The following is a 17,102-nucleotide window of genomic DNA, read 5'->3' on the forward strand; positions in this document are numbered from 1 at the left end:
GGAGGGGAGGGGAGGAGGGGGAGGGGAGGAGGGGAGGGGGAGGGGAGGGGGAGGGGAGGGGAGGGGGAGGGGAGGGGAGGGGGAGTTCCGCTCGAAGGCTTCCCTGCTGAGGGCGATCTCCCTCCCCTGGGTAGTTTCCAGGAGGAGAGGTCAGACGGGAGCCGGGGTAGCCCCCCTGCCGGGAAGCGCAGAGGCTGCGCCAGCCACGGCCTTCCCCGCGTCGGTCTCTGGGAAGCAAAGCTTTCACGCCTCTGACCCCCGCGTCAGTGAGGCTCTGGGACAGTCCGGAGGGACGCCGGGGATGCCCGGAATCCAGCCCCGTCACTCCGAACCGGCTCGCGAGAATCCCCGTCCGGCCCTCCGGGGCGATTGCCCCAAAGCACCGGTGACGTCAGCACGTTAATCACCTCCTTCTGGCCCCGGGCGCGGGACTCCTCCACCCACCGGAAGCTCAAGTTCCTCCCCCCAAGTCTTCTCGACTCCTAGGGCCTCTCCCGTTAGTTCCTCGTCCCCCCGCACCCGCGCTTCCTTCTGAAGCTTGACTCCTCCCCGGACTCTTCGCTCTCCTCTGGCCCAGTGCCTTCCCCCGCGTCCTCTCCGCTACCTGCGTAACTTCTAGATGCGGAGGCAGGGGTGAAGGGCACCGATCCTCCTCGCTGGGGCGGCGCGGCCGCGGCGGGCTGTAGAGCGAGCCTCCGCTAGGGGGAGACTTCGCCTCACGGAAGCAAAGGGGACTTTCCACCCAGAGGAAGCAGAGGTGTGAACTCGCTTACACAGCTTTTTCGCTTACACAGCTTTTTCGTAGCCACTTCTCTCTTTAAAAAACAAAAACAGAGAAAACTCCTAACACACAGAGTTTTGTTACTAATAAAATTCTTTTTTAAATTTTATTTTAGGAATTGCTTTAGAATCCAAAGCAGCTCCAGGCTCTGAGCTGTCAGCTGGCTTGAACTCACCAACTGTGAGATCATGACCTGAGCCAAAGTTGGAGGATCAACCGACTGAGCCAATGAGGTGCACCTCATAGCTTTTTTTTAAAAGTAAGCTCCACACTCAAGGTGGGCTTGAACTCAAGACCCCAAGACAAGAGTTGCATGGTCTACCAACTGAGCCAGCCAGACGCCCCGCCCCCTCTTTGCTTTATATGGTTGTGTGGAGGTACCAGCCTCTTTTACTGTCAGCGGTTTGTTTAGGTTGTTTCCAGCTGTTACAAATCATGGTGTGTTTAATAGTGCACACTTCTTTTCATATTTTTGCTGGAGAATCGTTGGGAGAGACTTCGGGAAGTGGGGTTACTTAATACAAAGGAACTGCTGGCCATACCAGCCAGGCATTGCCCAACTCCCTGGAGTGGAGGTTCTATGACTTTGTTTCCACACTCACCATATCAGAGAGTCTGTTTCCTCACAGCCTCGGCAGCACAGAGTGCAATCAACATTTTGGATTTATGCCAACCTCACGGGGGAGATATGATATCTCCGTGTAGTTTTAATGTTCATTTTTTAAAGTTGTAAACAATGTTGAACATTTTCATTTCTTTATTTCTCCGTGATATGTTTGATTACATCTCTAGCTCAGTTTTCAGTAAGCTTATTAGGGTCTTTCTCTTCTGTTTTTCTTCTCTTTACCAGAGATGTTAACTCTTTGTAATATAATTTATAATATTTCTCTCAGTTGTGTCTTTACTTTGCTTTTTGTTGTTATTGTTTAAAATCTGTCAATCTGCATCTATGGAGATATTCATATGTTTTTGTTCACTTTGGGTCAATTGATGATAGATATTAGTAGATTTCCTAATTTGACTGTTCATTCTTGCATTCGTGGAGTTATCCACTTGGTCATGATAAATATTTTTTTAATGTGCTATTGGATTCTGTTTGCAATATTTTATATAAGATTTTTGGGTTTTATTGTTGTTGTTTTTATTTTTATTTTAGAGAGAGAGAGTGCAAGCAGGGGAGAGGGCCAGAAGGAGAGAGAATCTTAAGCAGACTCTGTGTGAACACAGAGCCGGATGTGGAATGGGGCTCGATCCCACGACCTTGAGATCATGACCTGAGTGGAAGCCAAGAATTGGAAGCTCAACCCACTGAGACTCCCAGGCACCCCTATATAATATTTTTGTATCTGGGTCCCTGCTGGCTCAGTCAGAAGACAGTGCGACTCTTGATCTTGGGGTCATGAGTTCAATTCCCATGTTGGGGTAAGGATTACTTAGATTAATAAAACTTTAAGAAAAGATTTTTGCCTCATTATTAATAAGTGAAAGGACCTATACTGTTCTTTTTGTTATAGTCTTTGTCATAGGTCAAAAATTCAGGTTTGGGAATTCATAACTCATTTCATAACATGAATTTGGGAGTTTTCCTTCCTTTGTCATGCTCTAGAATAGTTTAAGAAAGTTTTATTTTTTTACAGTTTTATGGAATCCCCTAGTGAAAGTCTCTGAACCTGTTCTGTTCTTTGGGAACTCTAACCAGTAAATTTTTTTTATGTTAAATGGTCTGTTTAGACTTTCTGTCCCCACAGGGGTCAATTTTGTTAACTTGGATTTTTCTACAAAATTATCCATTTAATGTAGATTTTCAGGGGCACCTGACTGACTCAGTCAGTTGAACATGTGACTCTTGATCTCAGGGGTCATGAGTTTGAGGCCCACGTTGACTATGAAGATTACTTAAAAAATAAAATCTTAAAAAAAAGATTTTCAAGTATATTTACATTGAATATTTTTTCAATTTTCTCTTCTATGTCTCATCCTTTCTGATTTCATGTATCTGTGCTGTCTCCCCTTTCTCTTGAGTAGTTTAGCTAAGAAGTTAATTTTATTGTTTCAAAAAAACTACAGATTATTACTATGACTTTCTGTTGCTGTTATTTTTAAGCCCATTAATCTCTGCCTTTCTTTTTACTTATTTCTTCCTTCCACTGTCATTGGTTTACCTTTTTTTCTCATTTCTTGAGTTGTAATGTTTATTCATTCATTTGTGCTTTAATTCATATAGGTATTAAGTGTCATAAATATTTCTCTGATAGCTGTTTTAACTATTTCCCATAGATTCTGGTTTTCATTATTACTATTTTCAAAAAACTCTACAAGTTGTGGTGCATTTCCCCTTTGACCCAGGAGTGGTTTAACATGTTTTTATATTTGCTGTTAGAAGAGCCTTTTTGGTTTGTGGTTTAATCCCTAGTTCTATTACATTGTGGCCAGGGAATACTATTTGTTTTATTATTTGTTTCCCTTTGAAATTCACTGAGATTTCCTTAATGTGAATGTGCTACGTTCTTCGGGATTTTGCAAATGCCTCAAAACACATTTGGGGGGAAAAAAGTGTATTCTTGATCATCAAGGTTCAGAGTTTAGTATACATTCAATCTATCTTACTTATTACGTTGTTTAGGTTTTCTGTGCCCTTACTAATTTCGTGCTCGCTGCCTCCTTCTAGATCTGAGAAGATTTGTTAAAATCTCCAATTATTGGTATGCCTGGATTTCTCCTTGTATTATATCTAATTCTTTCTCCTTATTTAAAATTGTGGTAGAAGTTTATCCCTTAAAACTTTTTAGTCAGAATTCTCTTTTCTCGGATAATTACAAGTGTAATCCCTGCTTATGTTAAAAAAAAATTCTGGCCCATTTTTGTTTTTGTCATTTATTTGTAGCCTTCCTGATTTTTCTCATTTCTGATGTGTTTTGTTTACAAGGCATACTGTTGGATTTTGTTTCGTTATTCAACATGAAAATCATTTTCTTTTGACAGCATGGTGGACTTGTTAGTATATTTATTAATGGGACCAGTATGACCTCAGGGCTGCCTTACTGTCTCACACGTGTTATATATTTTAGTCTTTCACCATGTGATCTATTCATTTGCTTCCTCCCTCCCCCCCCCCTTTTTTAACTACCTTCTGGCACTTAGGAAGAGTTTATATTTTTGTTCCAATGGTCACCTTGATCCTGAAACTTTTATATAATACATAAGTTCTCTCTGTTTTTGGCTACTGTGTGTGTGAGCTTGTGAGGAGACAGAAGAAACATGTACATTGGTCTCTGCCCCTCCCCTCCCTGTTCCCGGCACAGGGCTCCTAAAACCCTTGTCATTTCTTAAGTGATAAGGGCACTAAGAACATCTTTTGTTCTGATCCGTGGTCTCTGACCCTACTTCCTGACACGGGGCTCCTAAATCCCTCGGAATTTCCTGGGTAATGGGAGTGTCGTTGTTCTGATGAGGCGGCTCCCGGAGGAAGGGCTGGAAATGGAGTTAGTGATTGATCCTGTTTACGCGCTCAGGCTTCTGTAAAAGTCCCAATAGTACAGGGTCTGGAGGGCCTTCCAGAGAAGAACGCGGGGAGGTGCGGGTGCGGGGCCTGCCTGGAGAGGGCGCGGAAGCGCCACACCCCTTCCCACACCCCTTGCCCTAAGCCTCTCTTCCATCGTGTTCCTCTGTATCTTACCCACACCGGTTTAGGGCAGGCTGCTCAGCAGAGACGGAATGGTGCCCCCGGTTCTGTGAGCCACTCTTGCAAATGAACTAACCCCCAGGAGGGGGGTTCATGAGAACCTCGCACTAACAGCTCTCAGTCAGGGGCGCAGGTGCCAATCTGGCCTTTGCAACTGGCACCTGACCCGGGTGGCTGGAGAGGCGAGGTCTTGTGGGACTGAGCCCTTCACCTCGGGACCTGATAGGATCTCTAGCTGCACAGTGTCAGAGCTGAGTTCAACTCTAGGCCAGACACCAAGGTGGAGTCTCAGATTTGCTTGGTGTGGAACCCACACACACATCTGGGGTTGGCAGTGCTGTGAACCGGGTGTTTGAAAAACTCCCAATACGGAGAAATAGCAAACCAACCTAGGAGTCTCTCTTAAAAAAAAAGGCGGGGTCTTGCTGAGGGAGTGCCAGGCTGGCTTGGTCAGTGAAGCATCTGACTTCAGTCAGTTCAGTGTCCAACTTCAGCTCAGGTGGTGATCTCGAGGTTCATGAGTTCAAGCCCTTCATGGGCCTGTCAGTGCAGAGCCGGCTTCGGATCCTCTGTCCTTCCCCCGCTCCTGCTCCCACTCTTTCAAAAATACATAAACATTTAAACAATTACATTTAAAAAAGATTTTTAAAAAGTCTTGCTGAGTACTTTTATAAACTTACTATTTTTTTTTTAAAGTGGGCTCAACACCCAACATGGGTCTTGAACTCCTGGCCCCGAGGACAAGAGTCACATCCCCTACTAACTGAGCCAGCTGGGCACCCCTCTGGGACTCTCTTAATCCCCCTCTTGCTGCTCTCCACTAGCACCTGACCATCAGGACTTGGTCTGCTTCTTGCATGCTGTCCCCAAACTCTCCTCCCTGACGGCTCTACTACATCGGAGGGTCGCCACGAAACCGGACATAAAAGAATACATGTCAATGGTTTATTAATGGTTCTTTGCGATTATATTTCAATACGCGATAAAATAATAGTATCTGTTCTCAAGCGTTACGGCCGCCGTGCCTGCTGTGTCCGTCACAGCGGTGCCTGTCCTTGGTTGTGCCAGGACACAGAAGTTCAGCTCTCACCACCAGTGAGAGAGCCTGCTGTCTCGTTTTGGTTGCGGACAGTTTGTTCTCTAGATTCCTCACGAAGGGTTCTGATCAAGAATCTTCTTTTCAGGTGTGTGTGGGGAGACGTAAGAGCAGTTTCCCATAGAGGGAGCCTCAGACCCCCACAGGAGGAAGATAGATCAGGGATTTGTAATCTACAGAGAAGCTTTGAAGTAGTTCCTATACCTGGACCACCCGTCTCTTCCGCGCTCACTGTATGCAGAGCTGACTTGTGTACAGAACTCTGAGGGAATATACCGAAGCCAGGGGAGACAGACGGTTCAAAGTTGGGCCTGTGCACGGTCGGATGAGACCCTGTTCGCCCAGAAAAATAGGCACGAGCCAGGTTTCTAATCTAAGACCCACCACCACCTGCCCCAGTGAGGTAGCATGCAGGTACTGCTATCTGGAAGGAACCTTGGAGAGACAGTGATTCTGGAGGTCGACCCGTAATAGATGAGATGCCCAAAGTTTTACTAATGATCTTTCTGATTTAAAAAATTACCATGGGGGGAAAAATACATGGAAAGTACAAGTTGCTGACTTTTGGCTGTTATAAATTAGAAAGCACCAAAGAAGGCAGTTTATCTAACAATGCAAAGTTCTGAGGTACAAGTTGCTCTAGGTCCCTTTAATTTCTGGGAAGGAGTATGGGGTGAAAGCAAACAACTTGGGAGATCTAATCAATCTAGCAAGACTCCAAAATTTGCCTGAGAACTCTGGCCCATGGCTGGAGGGACTTGAACCTCTCTGGAAGACAATTTGGCAATATCTATCAAAATGCAACACCCTTGGGGCACCTGGCTGGCTCAGCTGGTGGAGTGTCTACTCTTGATCTTGGAATTGTGAGTTTGAGCCCCATGCTGGATGGAGAGATTCCTTCAAAATAAAATCTTTTAAAAAAGAGGCAATACCCTTTGACTTTATAACTTCATTTCTGTAAACATATCTCACAAATATACTCACAGAGATGCAAAACAACACAATTACAAGTTATTCATCTCTGCATTGCTGTAAATGTTCAATAATAGGGCACCGATTAGATAAAGTATAATATATCATCCATGTGATACTATGCAGTTATAAAAAAGCAAGGAAGCTCTTGATACACTAATATGTAATGATATTCAAAATATGTTTCTTTTAGGGGCACCTGGGTGGCTCAGTTGGTTAAGCTTCTGACTTCGGCTCAGGTCATGATCTCACAGTTGGTCCTGACGGCTCAGAGCCTGGAGCCTACTTTGGATTCTGTGTCTCCCTCTCTCTGTCCCTCTCCCACTCGTGTTCTGGGTCTCTCTCAAAAATTAACATTTAGGGGAAGAGCACTGGGTGTTTTTTGGAAACTAATTTGACAGTAAACTATTTAAAAAAATTTAATTTTTTTTCAAAATGTTTCTTTAAAATATATATTTTAAGTAATCTCCACACACAACGTGGGGCTCAAACTTACAACCCCAAGATCAAGATCAAGGCTCCATCAACTGAGCCTGCAAGGTGCCGCAAAAATATATTTTTTCTTTCTTCCTCCCTTCATTCTTTCCTTCCTCCCTTTGTTCCTTCCTTCCTTTATTTATAATTTTAGAGAGAAAGTGCAACAGTGGGGGGAGGGAGGGAGGGAGAGAGAGAGAGAGGGAGGGAGAATATAAGCGGCTCCATGTTCCGCACTGAGCCTGGTGCGGGGCTCATCCCCACAACCCTGGGATCACGACCTGAGCCACAATCAAGAGTCAGACCCTCAACCGATTGAGCCACCCAGGTGCCCCCTAAATATATTTCTTAATCTCAAAAGTAAGTCGTGTAGTATGCTAGCTATAGTTTTTGTGAAAGGTAACAGTGATGAATAAAATACATGATTCTATTTATTAATTCTGGTTCTGTATAGGCACAAAGCTTTGTAAAACTATACAAGAACTGTTAACTGGTTTGGGGAAAGTTATTATTTATTAAAAAAAATAGATCTACTGGTTCAAAGCAAAAGCAGGAAATTTTCACCTTCTATGGTCTCTCTCCACTTAAACTGACCAGCGCTCTTCTTCTTCTTCCTAAATTCCATTATGTTAGTAAGACTCTTGCTAGTTTGCCAGAAAGGTACAAGCCCAGGGCATGCCTGGCTGGCTCTGTTGGAAGAATGTGTGACTCTTAATCTCTGGGTCATGAGTTCGAGCCCCACATTGGGTGTAGAGATTACTTAAACAAATAAAACTTAAAAGCCTGTGCTATTTCAGGACGATGGTTGCCAAGGAGGGAATGCTGGCTTGCAGAGAAGGAGAAAACAGAGACGGAGGAGAAGACTCCAGGGAAAAAACAGAGATGGAGGAGAAAACTCCAGGGAAGAACAGAGATGGAGGAGAAAACTCCAGGGAAGAACAGAGATGGAGGAGAAAACTCCAGGGAAGAACAGAGATGGAGGAGAAAACTCCGGGGAAGAACAGATGGAGGAGAAGACTCCAGGGAAGAACAGAAATGGAGGAGAAACAGTCTCTCTCTGACCATGTTGTCCCTTCCGCATTCTAGAACCCTTTAAGGCCCAAACTATACGTCTTACTTTTGGGATCTGTTACAAGCATCCTAGAACTTTATAATAAAGTCCCCATTTTCTGGTTAAGGTGACCGGAATAGCTACCTCTTTTTAGGGGGCAGCCTAGAGCCGGCAAGGATGCTAAAATCACTGAGCGTTCACTACACCTCGGCACCCGCCTGGGCATGTTACATGTGTCAACCGCTCAAAGCTAAGACTGTCCCCAGTTCACACAAGGGAACTGAGACACAGAAAGATGAAGTCGCCACCCAAGCTCACATATTGAGGCAAATCCAGAATATTAGCCAGGTAGTTGGATTCCAGGGTCCAGACTGGCGGTTGCCTTCTGTTGGAAACAACTTAGACATCACTTACAGATGCGGAGCAAACTTGGAATTCCGTAGCAGGTGATCTCAATCCAAATGAAAGATTTCCTGAGGTCTAATTTCAGGCATCAGACAACTGAAGCAAACAATGAAAATATCTTGAGGTAAATTTCGTGAGTAGGACCTTTATGGGGCCTTCCAACTTTGAAAGAGTTAAATCTGGTCCAATGAAAGACCGTCACCTGTTCTGGAAGTCAGCCAGTCAATCTGAAGAAAGACTAAAATTTCAGTATAATTGATGAGGAGCCTATTATTATGTAGCCAACTAAAATTGCCTATTATTATTTACAATTTCCTAGTGTTTGTGAAATTCTAACTAGAGAATTCACACCGGTTCAAGCCAGGTTGGATTTTAAAGAGACAACGTAAAACTGTTACCTCTCCCCCAAGAACAACAGGGTAGAGGATCCAGAAACAGACCCAAGTAAATTAGGGGACACAATAAAGGCGGAGTTTAAGTCAGCGGGGAAACAACAGTTCAGTCAACAGCTGATTCCAAGACAACTAGTTAGGCATCTGGAGCCTTATCTTGCTCTAGTCACCAGAATAAATTCCAGGAGGAACAGAAATTTAAATATAGGGGCACCTGGGTCGCCCTGTTAGTTAAGTGTCGGACTCATGGTATCAGCTCAGGTCACCAACTCACGGTTCATGGGATTGAGCCCTGTGTTGGGCTCTGCGCTGACAACGTGGAGCCTCTTTGGGATTCTCGCCCTCTCTCTCTGCTCCTTCCCTACTTGGTCTCTCTCTCTGTCTCAAAATAAATTTAAAAATTTTTTAAATATAAAAAAATGAAACTATGGGTGAATTCCTTTTTTAAACATTCAAATTTACAAAAAGCCATTCAGGGGCACCTGGGTGGCTCAGTCAGTTAAGCGCCCAACTACGGCCCAGGTTGTGATCTCACGGTTTGTGGGTTCGAGCCCCATGTCAGGCTCTGTGCTGACAGCTCAGAGCCGGGAGCCTGCTTCAGATTCTGTGTCTCCCTCTCTCTATTCCTCCCCTGCTCGTGCTCTGTCTCTCTCTCTCTCAAAAATAAACAAACACTTTAAAAATTTTTTTAAAAAGCCATTCAAAGCTTAGATCCAAAAGCACAGAAAGATTAATGAATTTGACTACATAAATATTAAAACATGTCCATGGCATAAAAAAAAAAAGGCCACAACAAAAAATTAAATGACAAACACATTGGTAGGAAATGTCTGCAACATTTGCAACATATCTGACAAAAAGACTAATTTCCTTAATGTATAAAGAGTTCAAGATTAGTAAAAATGGGCGCCTGGGTGGTTCAGTTGGTTAAGTGTCCGGCTTCGGCTCAGGTAATGATCTCACGGTTCATGGGTTCGAGCCCCGCATCCGGCTCTGTGCTGACAGCTAGCTCAGAGCCTGGAGCCTGCTTCCAATTCTGTGTCTCCCTCTCTCTCTGACCATCCCCTGCTCTCGCTGTCTCTCTCTCTCAAAAATAAATAAAAAACATTTTTAAAAAAGATTAGTAAAAATTAAAAATGATCAACAGCCCAATTGCAAAAGGCAAAAGATATAAAAGGTTCCTTTCAGGAAAAAAAAAATAAAAGAAATAAAAAGGCTAATAAACAAATGGAGAAAAATCATAATTGAAGAAATGCAAATTTAAAACAATGATATGAATGTCTCTTTTTAAGTTTATTGAGAGAGAGAGAGAATAAGGAGCAGGGAATGGACAGAGAGAGAGAGAAAGAGAGGGAGGGAGAGAGGGAATCCCAAGCCGACTCGGCTCTTTCAGCTCAGACCTTGACACAAGGCTCGAACTCATGACCTGTGAGATCCTGACCTGAGCTGAAACCAAGAGTTGGCCACTCAACTGCCTGAGCTACCCAGAGGCTCCAATGATTTATCACGTTTTACCTCCAACTTAAGAGATAATATGGTGTAATGGCTAAAACTGATGGGTCCAGACTCAGAAGACTTGGGAGGAAATCCTGGCTCTGCTCCTTACTGGGTACGCCCCAGTATCCTTGGCTGGCGTGTTCGTGGGAGCCAAGTGAGACAGTGTAATAAAAAGCAATTAAAACCATGGCTGGCATATAGTCACTATGCTCATTATTATCAGACTGACAAACACAGGAAAAACAGAGCATTCTAAATGCAAGAGCCTTTGACTTTCCAATTCACGTTCAGAAATGTATCCTATCAATCAGGTATGTTCGTAAGAATACAAACGTATCTGTCTATATCTATATGTTCATAAAGATAGATATGCATATATATATTTCCAGTGTGAGAATGTCTGTAACAGCGAAAGTCTGGACATAACCTAATGGTCAAGTAGTTACTACAGCAACAGTAACAGAAACTGCCTCCGAGGGGCAAGGCCGGGACCTGAGGTCGGATGGAGATTTGACATCCTTCGGTAAAACTGGAACTCCCCCCACCCCCAGTAATTACTTCTTCCGTTAAAACAAAAACTAGTTAATTTTTAAGAATAACAATGCAGTCATCAGATAACTACAACTCTATCAGAAAAGCAAACTCGCGGAAGGCAGGAGGTCAGTGAGAAATGTGGTTACCTAACTATCACTGCGGCTTCAGGACCACGACGGATGTCCTAGCGCACGGGCCTCGGGCCTCGGTCTCAGGGTTATCACCGCAGGGTGTTGAGGACCCCAGGGAAGGAGCACACACGTCCTTTCCAGACTTCAGAGCCAGGGCTGTTCCCTTCCCACCTCCAGTTCCAGAGCGCAGGAGTGTCCTTACACTTGGGGGCGGGGAAGGGGAGGGAGGAGGGACGGAAAACTATTCCTTCTAACACTCTCTTGGTTCTCAATTGCTTCTTTGAACAATTTGTTAGTTTTTCCCTTTCTTCTTTTTTTAATCATTTATTCATTTTTTGAGAGACAGAGAGAGCGCGAGCAGGGGAGGGACAGAGAGACAGGGAGACACAGAATCTGAAGCAGGCTCCAGGCTCTGAGCTCTCAGCACAGAGCTGGATGCGGGGCTCGAACTCACAAACCGTGAGATCATTATTTTCCTTTCATCTTAACATCTCATGTATAAGTAGACTTTACAGCTATCATGGCAGTGCCACTTTCTCATGAATTCTGACAACCCAGCCAATGGATATGATAATGCCATTTCAGAGGAGTCTCAGAGGGCTCACCCAGTCCCACAGAGATTAGGTTTGTGCCCTAACATCACCACTTAACTCTCCAAATCCGGTGCCTTCCACCCCACAGGTTTCTCCCCATCCCTGCCCGGTCTCCCAACCAGCTCCTGATCCTACCTCATCCCTGCCAACACCAAGTACCTGTGTTCCTAAGCCCTGAGATTCTGGAGTGATGGAGGAGACAGGAGGCATTTAAGGAGAAAGGACAAGAGATGCTTCCTTCTGGGGATAAATCCGAGTCGCTTTTTATTTATTTATTTTATTAAAAAAATTTTTTTTATGTTTTATTTATTTTTGACACAGACAGAGACAGAGCATGAGAGGGGGAGGGGCAGAGAGAAGGAAACACAGAATCAGAAGCAGGCTCCAGGCCCTGAGCTAGCTGTCAGCACAGAGCCCGATGCGGGGCTCGAACCCACGAACGTGAGGTCTGACCTGAGCCGAAGCCGGAGGCCCAACCGACTGAGCCCCCCAGGCGCCCCGAGTCGCTTTTTAAAACGCTACTCCTTTGTCTGAGAAAATGCAGTAGTGGACCTTGTCAACAGTCTCACTAGAACCCGTAAAGGGAGGCTCTTTTATCTTCACAATACAAATGAGTCTATACAAGCTTAGAAGTGGGGGGGAGGGTGCGCCTGGGTGGCTCAGGCAGTTAAGTGTCCAACTCTGGCTCAGGTCATGATCTCAGTTTGTGAGTTCGAGCCTCACATCAGGCTCTGTGCTCTTAGCACAGAGCCCACTTCGGATCCTCTGTCCCCCTCTCTTTCTGCCTCCCCACACCGTCAAACATAAGCATTTTTAAAAAGTTTAGAAGGGGAGCTAATTGTTTGATGTCACACAGCTCCCAGGCTACTGTGTGGAGCGAGGACTCACCCCAGTGTCTGTGGCACAGTGCAGAGTACTGCCCCAAACACAGTGCTTGGTGCTCCATGGTTTGTTCAGGTGGTTCAAGTCCACAGTCAAAGACACTCTAAGTTCTTCAGCACACTAAAGTTATGCTACTAACCAGACAGGGCCCAAGGGCACCTGGGTGGCTGTTGGGTAAGTGACTTGATTTCAGCTCAGGTCATGATCTCAACCGTTCCTGGGTTCTGTGCTGACAGCAGCAGGGAGCCTGCTTGGAATCCTCTGTCTCCTTCTCTCTCTGCCCCTACCCCACTTGCTCTCTCTCAAAGATAAACAAACGTTAAAAAGTGGGGGGGGGGGGGCCGGACCTGGGTGGCTCAGTCAATTAAATACCTGACTCTTGGTTTCGGCTCAGGTCATGATCTGGTGGTTCAGGGGTTTGAGCCCCTTGTTGGGCTCCTTACTGACAGTGCGGACCCTAATTGGGATTCCCTCTCTCTCTGCCCCTCCCCTGCTCACTCTCTCAAAGTAAATAAACTTAAAAACTTAAAAAAAAAAAAAGATTTCTTTTCAGCTATTCAGGTGACTTTTTCCATGTTTATTTACTCTGTCTCACATCTCTAAAACGGGAATGAAGCTGAGCGTCAAGGGAACGGTGGGGGCAGTGTCACCCAAGAAAGTGAGGAACAAATGGAAGGGACCCGCAGTCCCGGAAGGCCCGCCTTCTGTCGTTGCCAGGCAACAGAGGTAAACAGCCCAAAGTGGCAGGATCATGGCCGCTAACTACAGTGCAAACCAGGTAGGTTCTTTTCCCATCTCTCACATTTCATCCTGCTTTCCGGACTCTAACTTTGGGCTGACCCTCCCATACGATGCTTATCATTGAATGAAGAGCTGAAAGTGGGGTGCGAGTATTTTTCACCTTCTTAGCTCTCCATGCACAGGGCCCACCGACAACCGAAAAGTATTTCAGGGTTAAGTCTGAGGGATCTAAACAAGAGGTCAGCCAGTTTTTTTTCTGTAAAGGGCCAAGGGATAAATATTATATTTTGGGGGCCAACTGACAAAAGCAGAGATGTTATGTAGGTATTTCCAACAGCAAAATATTTTTCCATAACATTTTTGACAAAATTGAAAATATAGTAACAGTGAATTTTTTTTGGTGACACTCATGGAAAAAAAAGGATTTTTTCATAGATTTTATTTATTTTTAAGTTTATTTATTTTGAGAGAGACTGAGGCAGCAGCACAAGAGGGGTATGGACAGAGAGAGAGAGAGAATCCCAATCCCAAGCAGGCTCTGCACTGTCAGCACAGTGCCCAGCACAGAGCTGGAACTCAGGAACTTCGAGATCATGACCTGAGTGGAAACCAAGAGTCAGATGCTTAACCAACTAAGCCACGCAGGCGCCCTGAAAGAAAAGGAATTCTTACAGGATGAGCAAACATTTCACTTAATTGGGATGCGAAGCTCGTGTTACCTTTTGTCAACTCCGTTGCAAATATTCATCTGTCGAAAGCATTCTTAGCTTTCTCAGGTCACCCCAAGACAGACTGGAGGATGGACTTGGCCATGGGCCAGTTTGCTGACCCTGTTCTAGCCCGGGGTTCCCCCGTAAGAAGATAACGCAAGTCACAAATAGAATTGAAATTTTTCTAGTAGCTACATGAAAAAAATTAAATGTTAAAGCTTATTTTATTTTGAGGGAGAGAGAGCGTGTGCACACGTGACCAGGAGACCGGCGGGGGGGCGGTGGGAGGAACCCCAAGCAGGCTCTGCGTCTCAGCACAGAGCCCAACGCAGGGCTCTATCCCACGAACCATGAGATCATGACCTAAGCTGAAATCAAGAGTAGGATTCTCAACTGAGCCACCCAGGCAGAAATAAAATTAATTTTAATAACCGACTTAACCCACTAGGTCCAAAATATTAATGTTTAATCAATATTTTAAGTTATGCTTACATTCTCGTTTCCTGTACGGTCTTCACTGTATCTTCTATTTACAAAGCACCTCCATTCGGACTAGTCACATTTCAAGAGTCCACCAGCCACACGTGGCTACACGCGCCACGCTGAACAGCTCACATGTAGACCCAGAGCACATCCTCTACAGGGAGTTAAAGCCTGGCAGCGTGGGTTGCTCAGGTCTTTGGTCCTCTGCTCCCAAGAACCGTGCCTGGTTATCATTTCCTGGGCGCGGGGCCTGTGAACCTCACAGACTCTCGTCTTTCCCTCCACAGTATGAGAAAGCTTTCTCAGCCAAGTATCTGCAGAACTGGTCGCCCGCCAGACCAACAAAAGAGGTATTCGTGGGCAGGGCTCCTGCAAGGCCACTTTGATCCTGTACCCCGTGTTCTCTGTAACTGACTGGCCCTAACTCCTTTAGCCCGCTCTAAATTCCAAGACCCTCCTCTCCCTCCGCCCTGAACTCAAGCCCCTAGGACACCTCTCTTTTCCACTCCGTTTTCACAAATGCTTTTCTCATTGCCTCTACCCCAGAGAATTTCTTCCCACGAAGGCTACACTCAGTTTATCGCCAATGACCGTGGCCATCTGCTGCCCTCAGTGCCCCGTTCCAAGGTGAGATGCTGAACCCCATTCCTCTTGAGGAAGTAAAGAACTGAGACACAGAAGTGTCTGAGATCGGAGGTTTGCAACCGAGCACCCCACTGTCTGGAAATTAAAGTTCTGTCTATTTCACACTGCAACACGACCGCCCCCAAACTTCCAGCCAGTTTATCCGACACGACAGAGTGGTGTTTAGCACCCAGGACTCCTTACACTGATGAACACCTTCCCGTGACGACACTTCCACAGTGGGCACTCTGCCAGACTTAGGCCAAGGGCACAGGAGTGAATTTGGGCCCACAGAGTTAACATGAAGAAAAAGCAGAGTAACCTGAATGAGGAGGGAGTAAAGGAAGGGGGGAGGCTGTGCGCTCGGTCTGATTTCACCGCCGCACATCCCAAGGGTACAGAGCAGAGGTCAGATCCTGGCAGTGAGGAGTCTGTTGAAGACCCATGTCTTCCTCCCTTTAGGCAAGTCCTTGGGGATCCTTCATGGGCACCTGGCAAATGCCTCTGAAGGTGCCCCCCGCTCGGGTGACCCTGACCTCCCGTACGGTGGCCAGTGCTGCCTCCCTCACCAAATGGATACAGGAAAATCCGGATTTGCTCAAAGCCTCCAATGGGCTGCGGCCTGAAATCTTTGGCAAGGTATCTACTCCTCCCACCTAACCTCCAATGCTAGGATCTGTTTCAACCTCAAAAATGCCTGTTATAGCAGCACTAGCCCAGCAGGGGGAGCCTCTAACCAGCTCTGTCTTAGCCTGTCAAGTCCCCATCTTCTGCCGCCTAAGAAGAGCTTGTGACATTTTATGCTGCATAGTGTAAAATGACCTGATCTGACCTTTTTGCCCGTGGGACAGGGAGAAAGGGAGTTAGAATTCTAAGGTGGATCGGAATGACCTAGACCAGACCAGAGACATGATGGTCTCTTCCATTCTACCCGACAGCCTCACGATCCGGACAGTCAGAGGAAACTGGGGAAGCCGACCAGAAAGACCGTACAACAGGCACCAAGTCCCACCATGATCCCAAGCTCCCCAGAGGCAAACCTCCGTTCCCCGGACCAGCCCCAAAGCCCACACCCCTCTGCAGGTCACACTCCAGGCCCCCAAAGCCCACCCAGCTCTCCTAAGAGCCCACCTGGAAGCCCATGGATGCCGGAACCCTGCGCATGTCCTAACCGAGCTGAGGTCCAGGAGCACAAACCTGGAAGTCCACAGGCACCAAGGGACCACCCTGAGGACACCTGTCTAGAGATGGAGTGAAGTAAACGAGACCCCGGGTGAAGAAGGCAGAACAGGGAAATCACAGGGTGGGGATAATGGTGAATGTGGAAAATAAACATTGTTTGTGGAATCTTTTACCGATTTGGATGTTTGCCTCCTGTTACGGCTGGTAACCAACCCATCACTAGTAACCAACCCATACCTCGGAGGAGGGGTGGGGGAAACAGTAGGAAAAAGAACATGACAGTGGCACGTTTCTACAAGGGCTGAGCAGTGATACTCCAGAAGTGACCAAGAGGAAGTTGGTCTGAATCGTAGCAAAAGAAATCTCAGATCACCAGTCAGTTTTCACCCTGAGCACTCCCACTACGGCTTCTGAGTCAGAAGTGCAGCCTGGAGCAGAGCATGCGTGCGCGTGTCTGAGGAAGATGGGGGGCGAAGTGAGGGAAGCCAGGCGAGGGCAGAAGACGCTGTAACCCTCAGGACAGTGAGCACGCAGGGAAGACAAAGCAGGGAGAGTTAGAGGAGTGAAACTCAAGCACACTACATACATAGTTTGAATACTGAAGATACAGAAGTGAATCGAAGACAGAGAAGAAAAACACAGAGATGGTAAGTAGAAACTGAGGGCATGATGGCTGCTGTTCCCCGACCCCAATCAGCCGAATGGGAAGAAGCGACCGAAAGAGTGAAGATCCGCTTCCCAGCTTCTGACACGAGTTTAGCATTCTGTCCCGCCTCGTCCCGGCGCTGGCTGTTCAGCCCGATGCCCTTGCCAAACCTCTCCCAGTCCCAATGCCAAAGCGTTCCCTCTGGACACTCGTCCCTTGTTCCAAG

The 17,102-nt window shown here is 46.2% G+C and overlaps 1 protein-coding gene and 1 long non-coding RNA gene across 2 annotated transcripts; both read left to right on the top strand.

Annotated features, from left to right (window-relative positions):
- Positions 1-475: 475 nt before the first annotated feature.
- LOC115288428 lies at positions 476-8,182 on the top strand. Its single transcript, XR_003907001.1, has 2 exons — positions 476-757; positions 7,803-8,182. It is a non-coding gene; the product is annotated as an uncharacterized LOC115288428 (long non-coding RNA).
- A 5,006-nt stretch (positions 8,183-13,188) lies between these two features.
- On the top strand, positions 13,189-16,402 carry CFAP126 (cilia and flagella associated protein 126). Its single transcript, XM_029935747.1, has 5 exons — positions 13,189-13,268; positions 14,712-14,774; positions 14,971-15,051; positions 15,511-15,687; positions 15,987-16,402. Exons 1-5 carry the CDS (start codon positions 13,242-13,244, stop codon positions 16,302-16,304), a joined length of 666 nt encoding a protein of 221 aa, XP_029791607.1. The 5' UTR covers positions 13,189-13,241; the 3' UTR covers positions 16,305-16,402.
- The last annotated feature ends 700 nt before the right edge of the window (positions 16,403-17,102 follow it).

The sequence above is a fragment of the Suricata suricatta genome, chromosome 3 (assembly GCF_006229205.1).
Source record: "Suricata suricatta isolate VVHF042 chromosome 3, meerkat_22Aug2017_6uvM2_HiC, whole genome shotgun sequence".
Lineage (NCBI taxonomy): Eukaryota > Metazoa > Chordata > Mammalia > Carnivora > Herpestidae > Suricata > Suricata suricatta.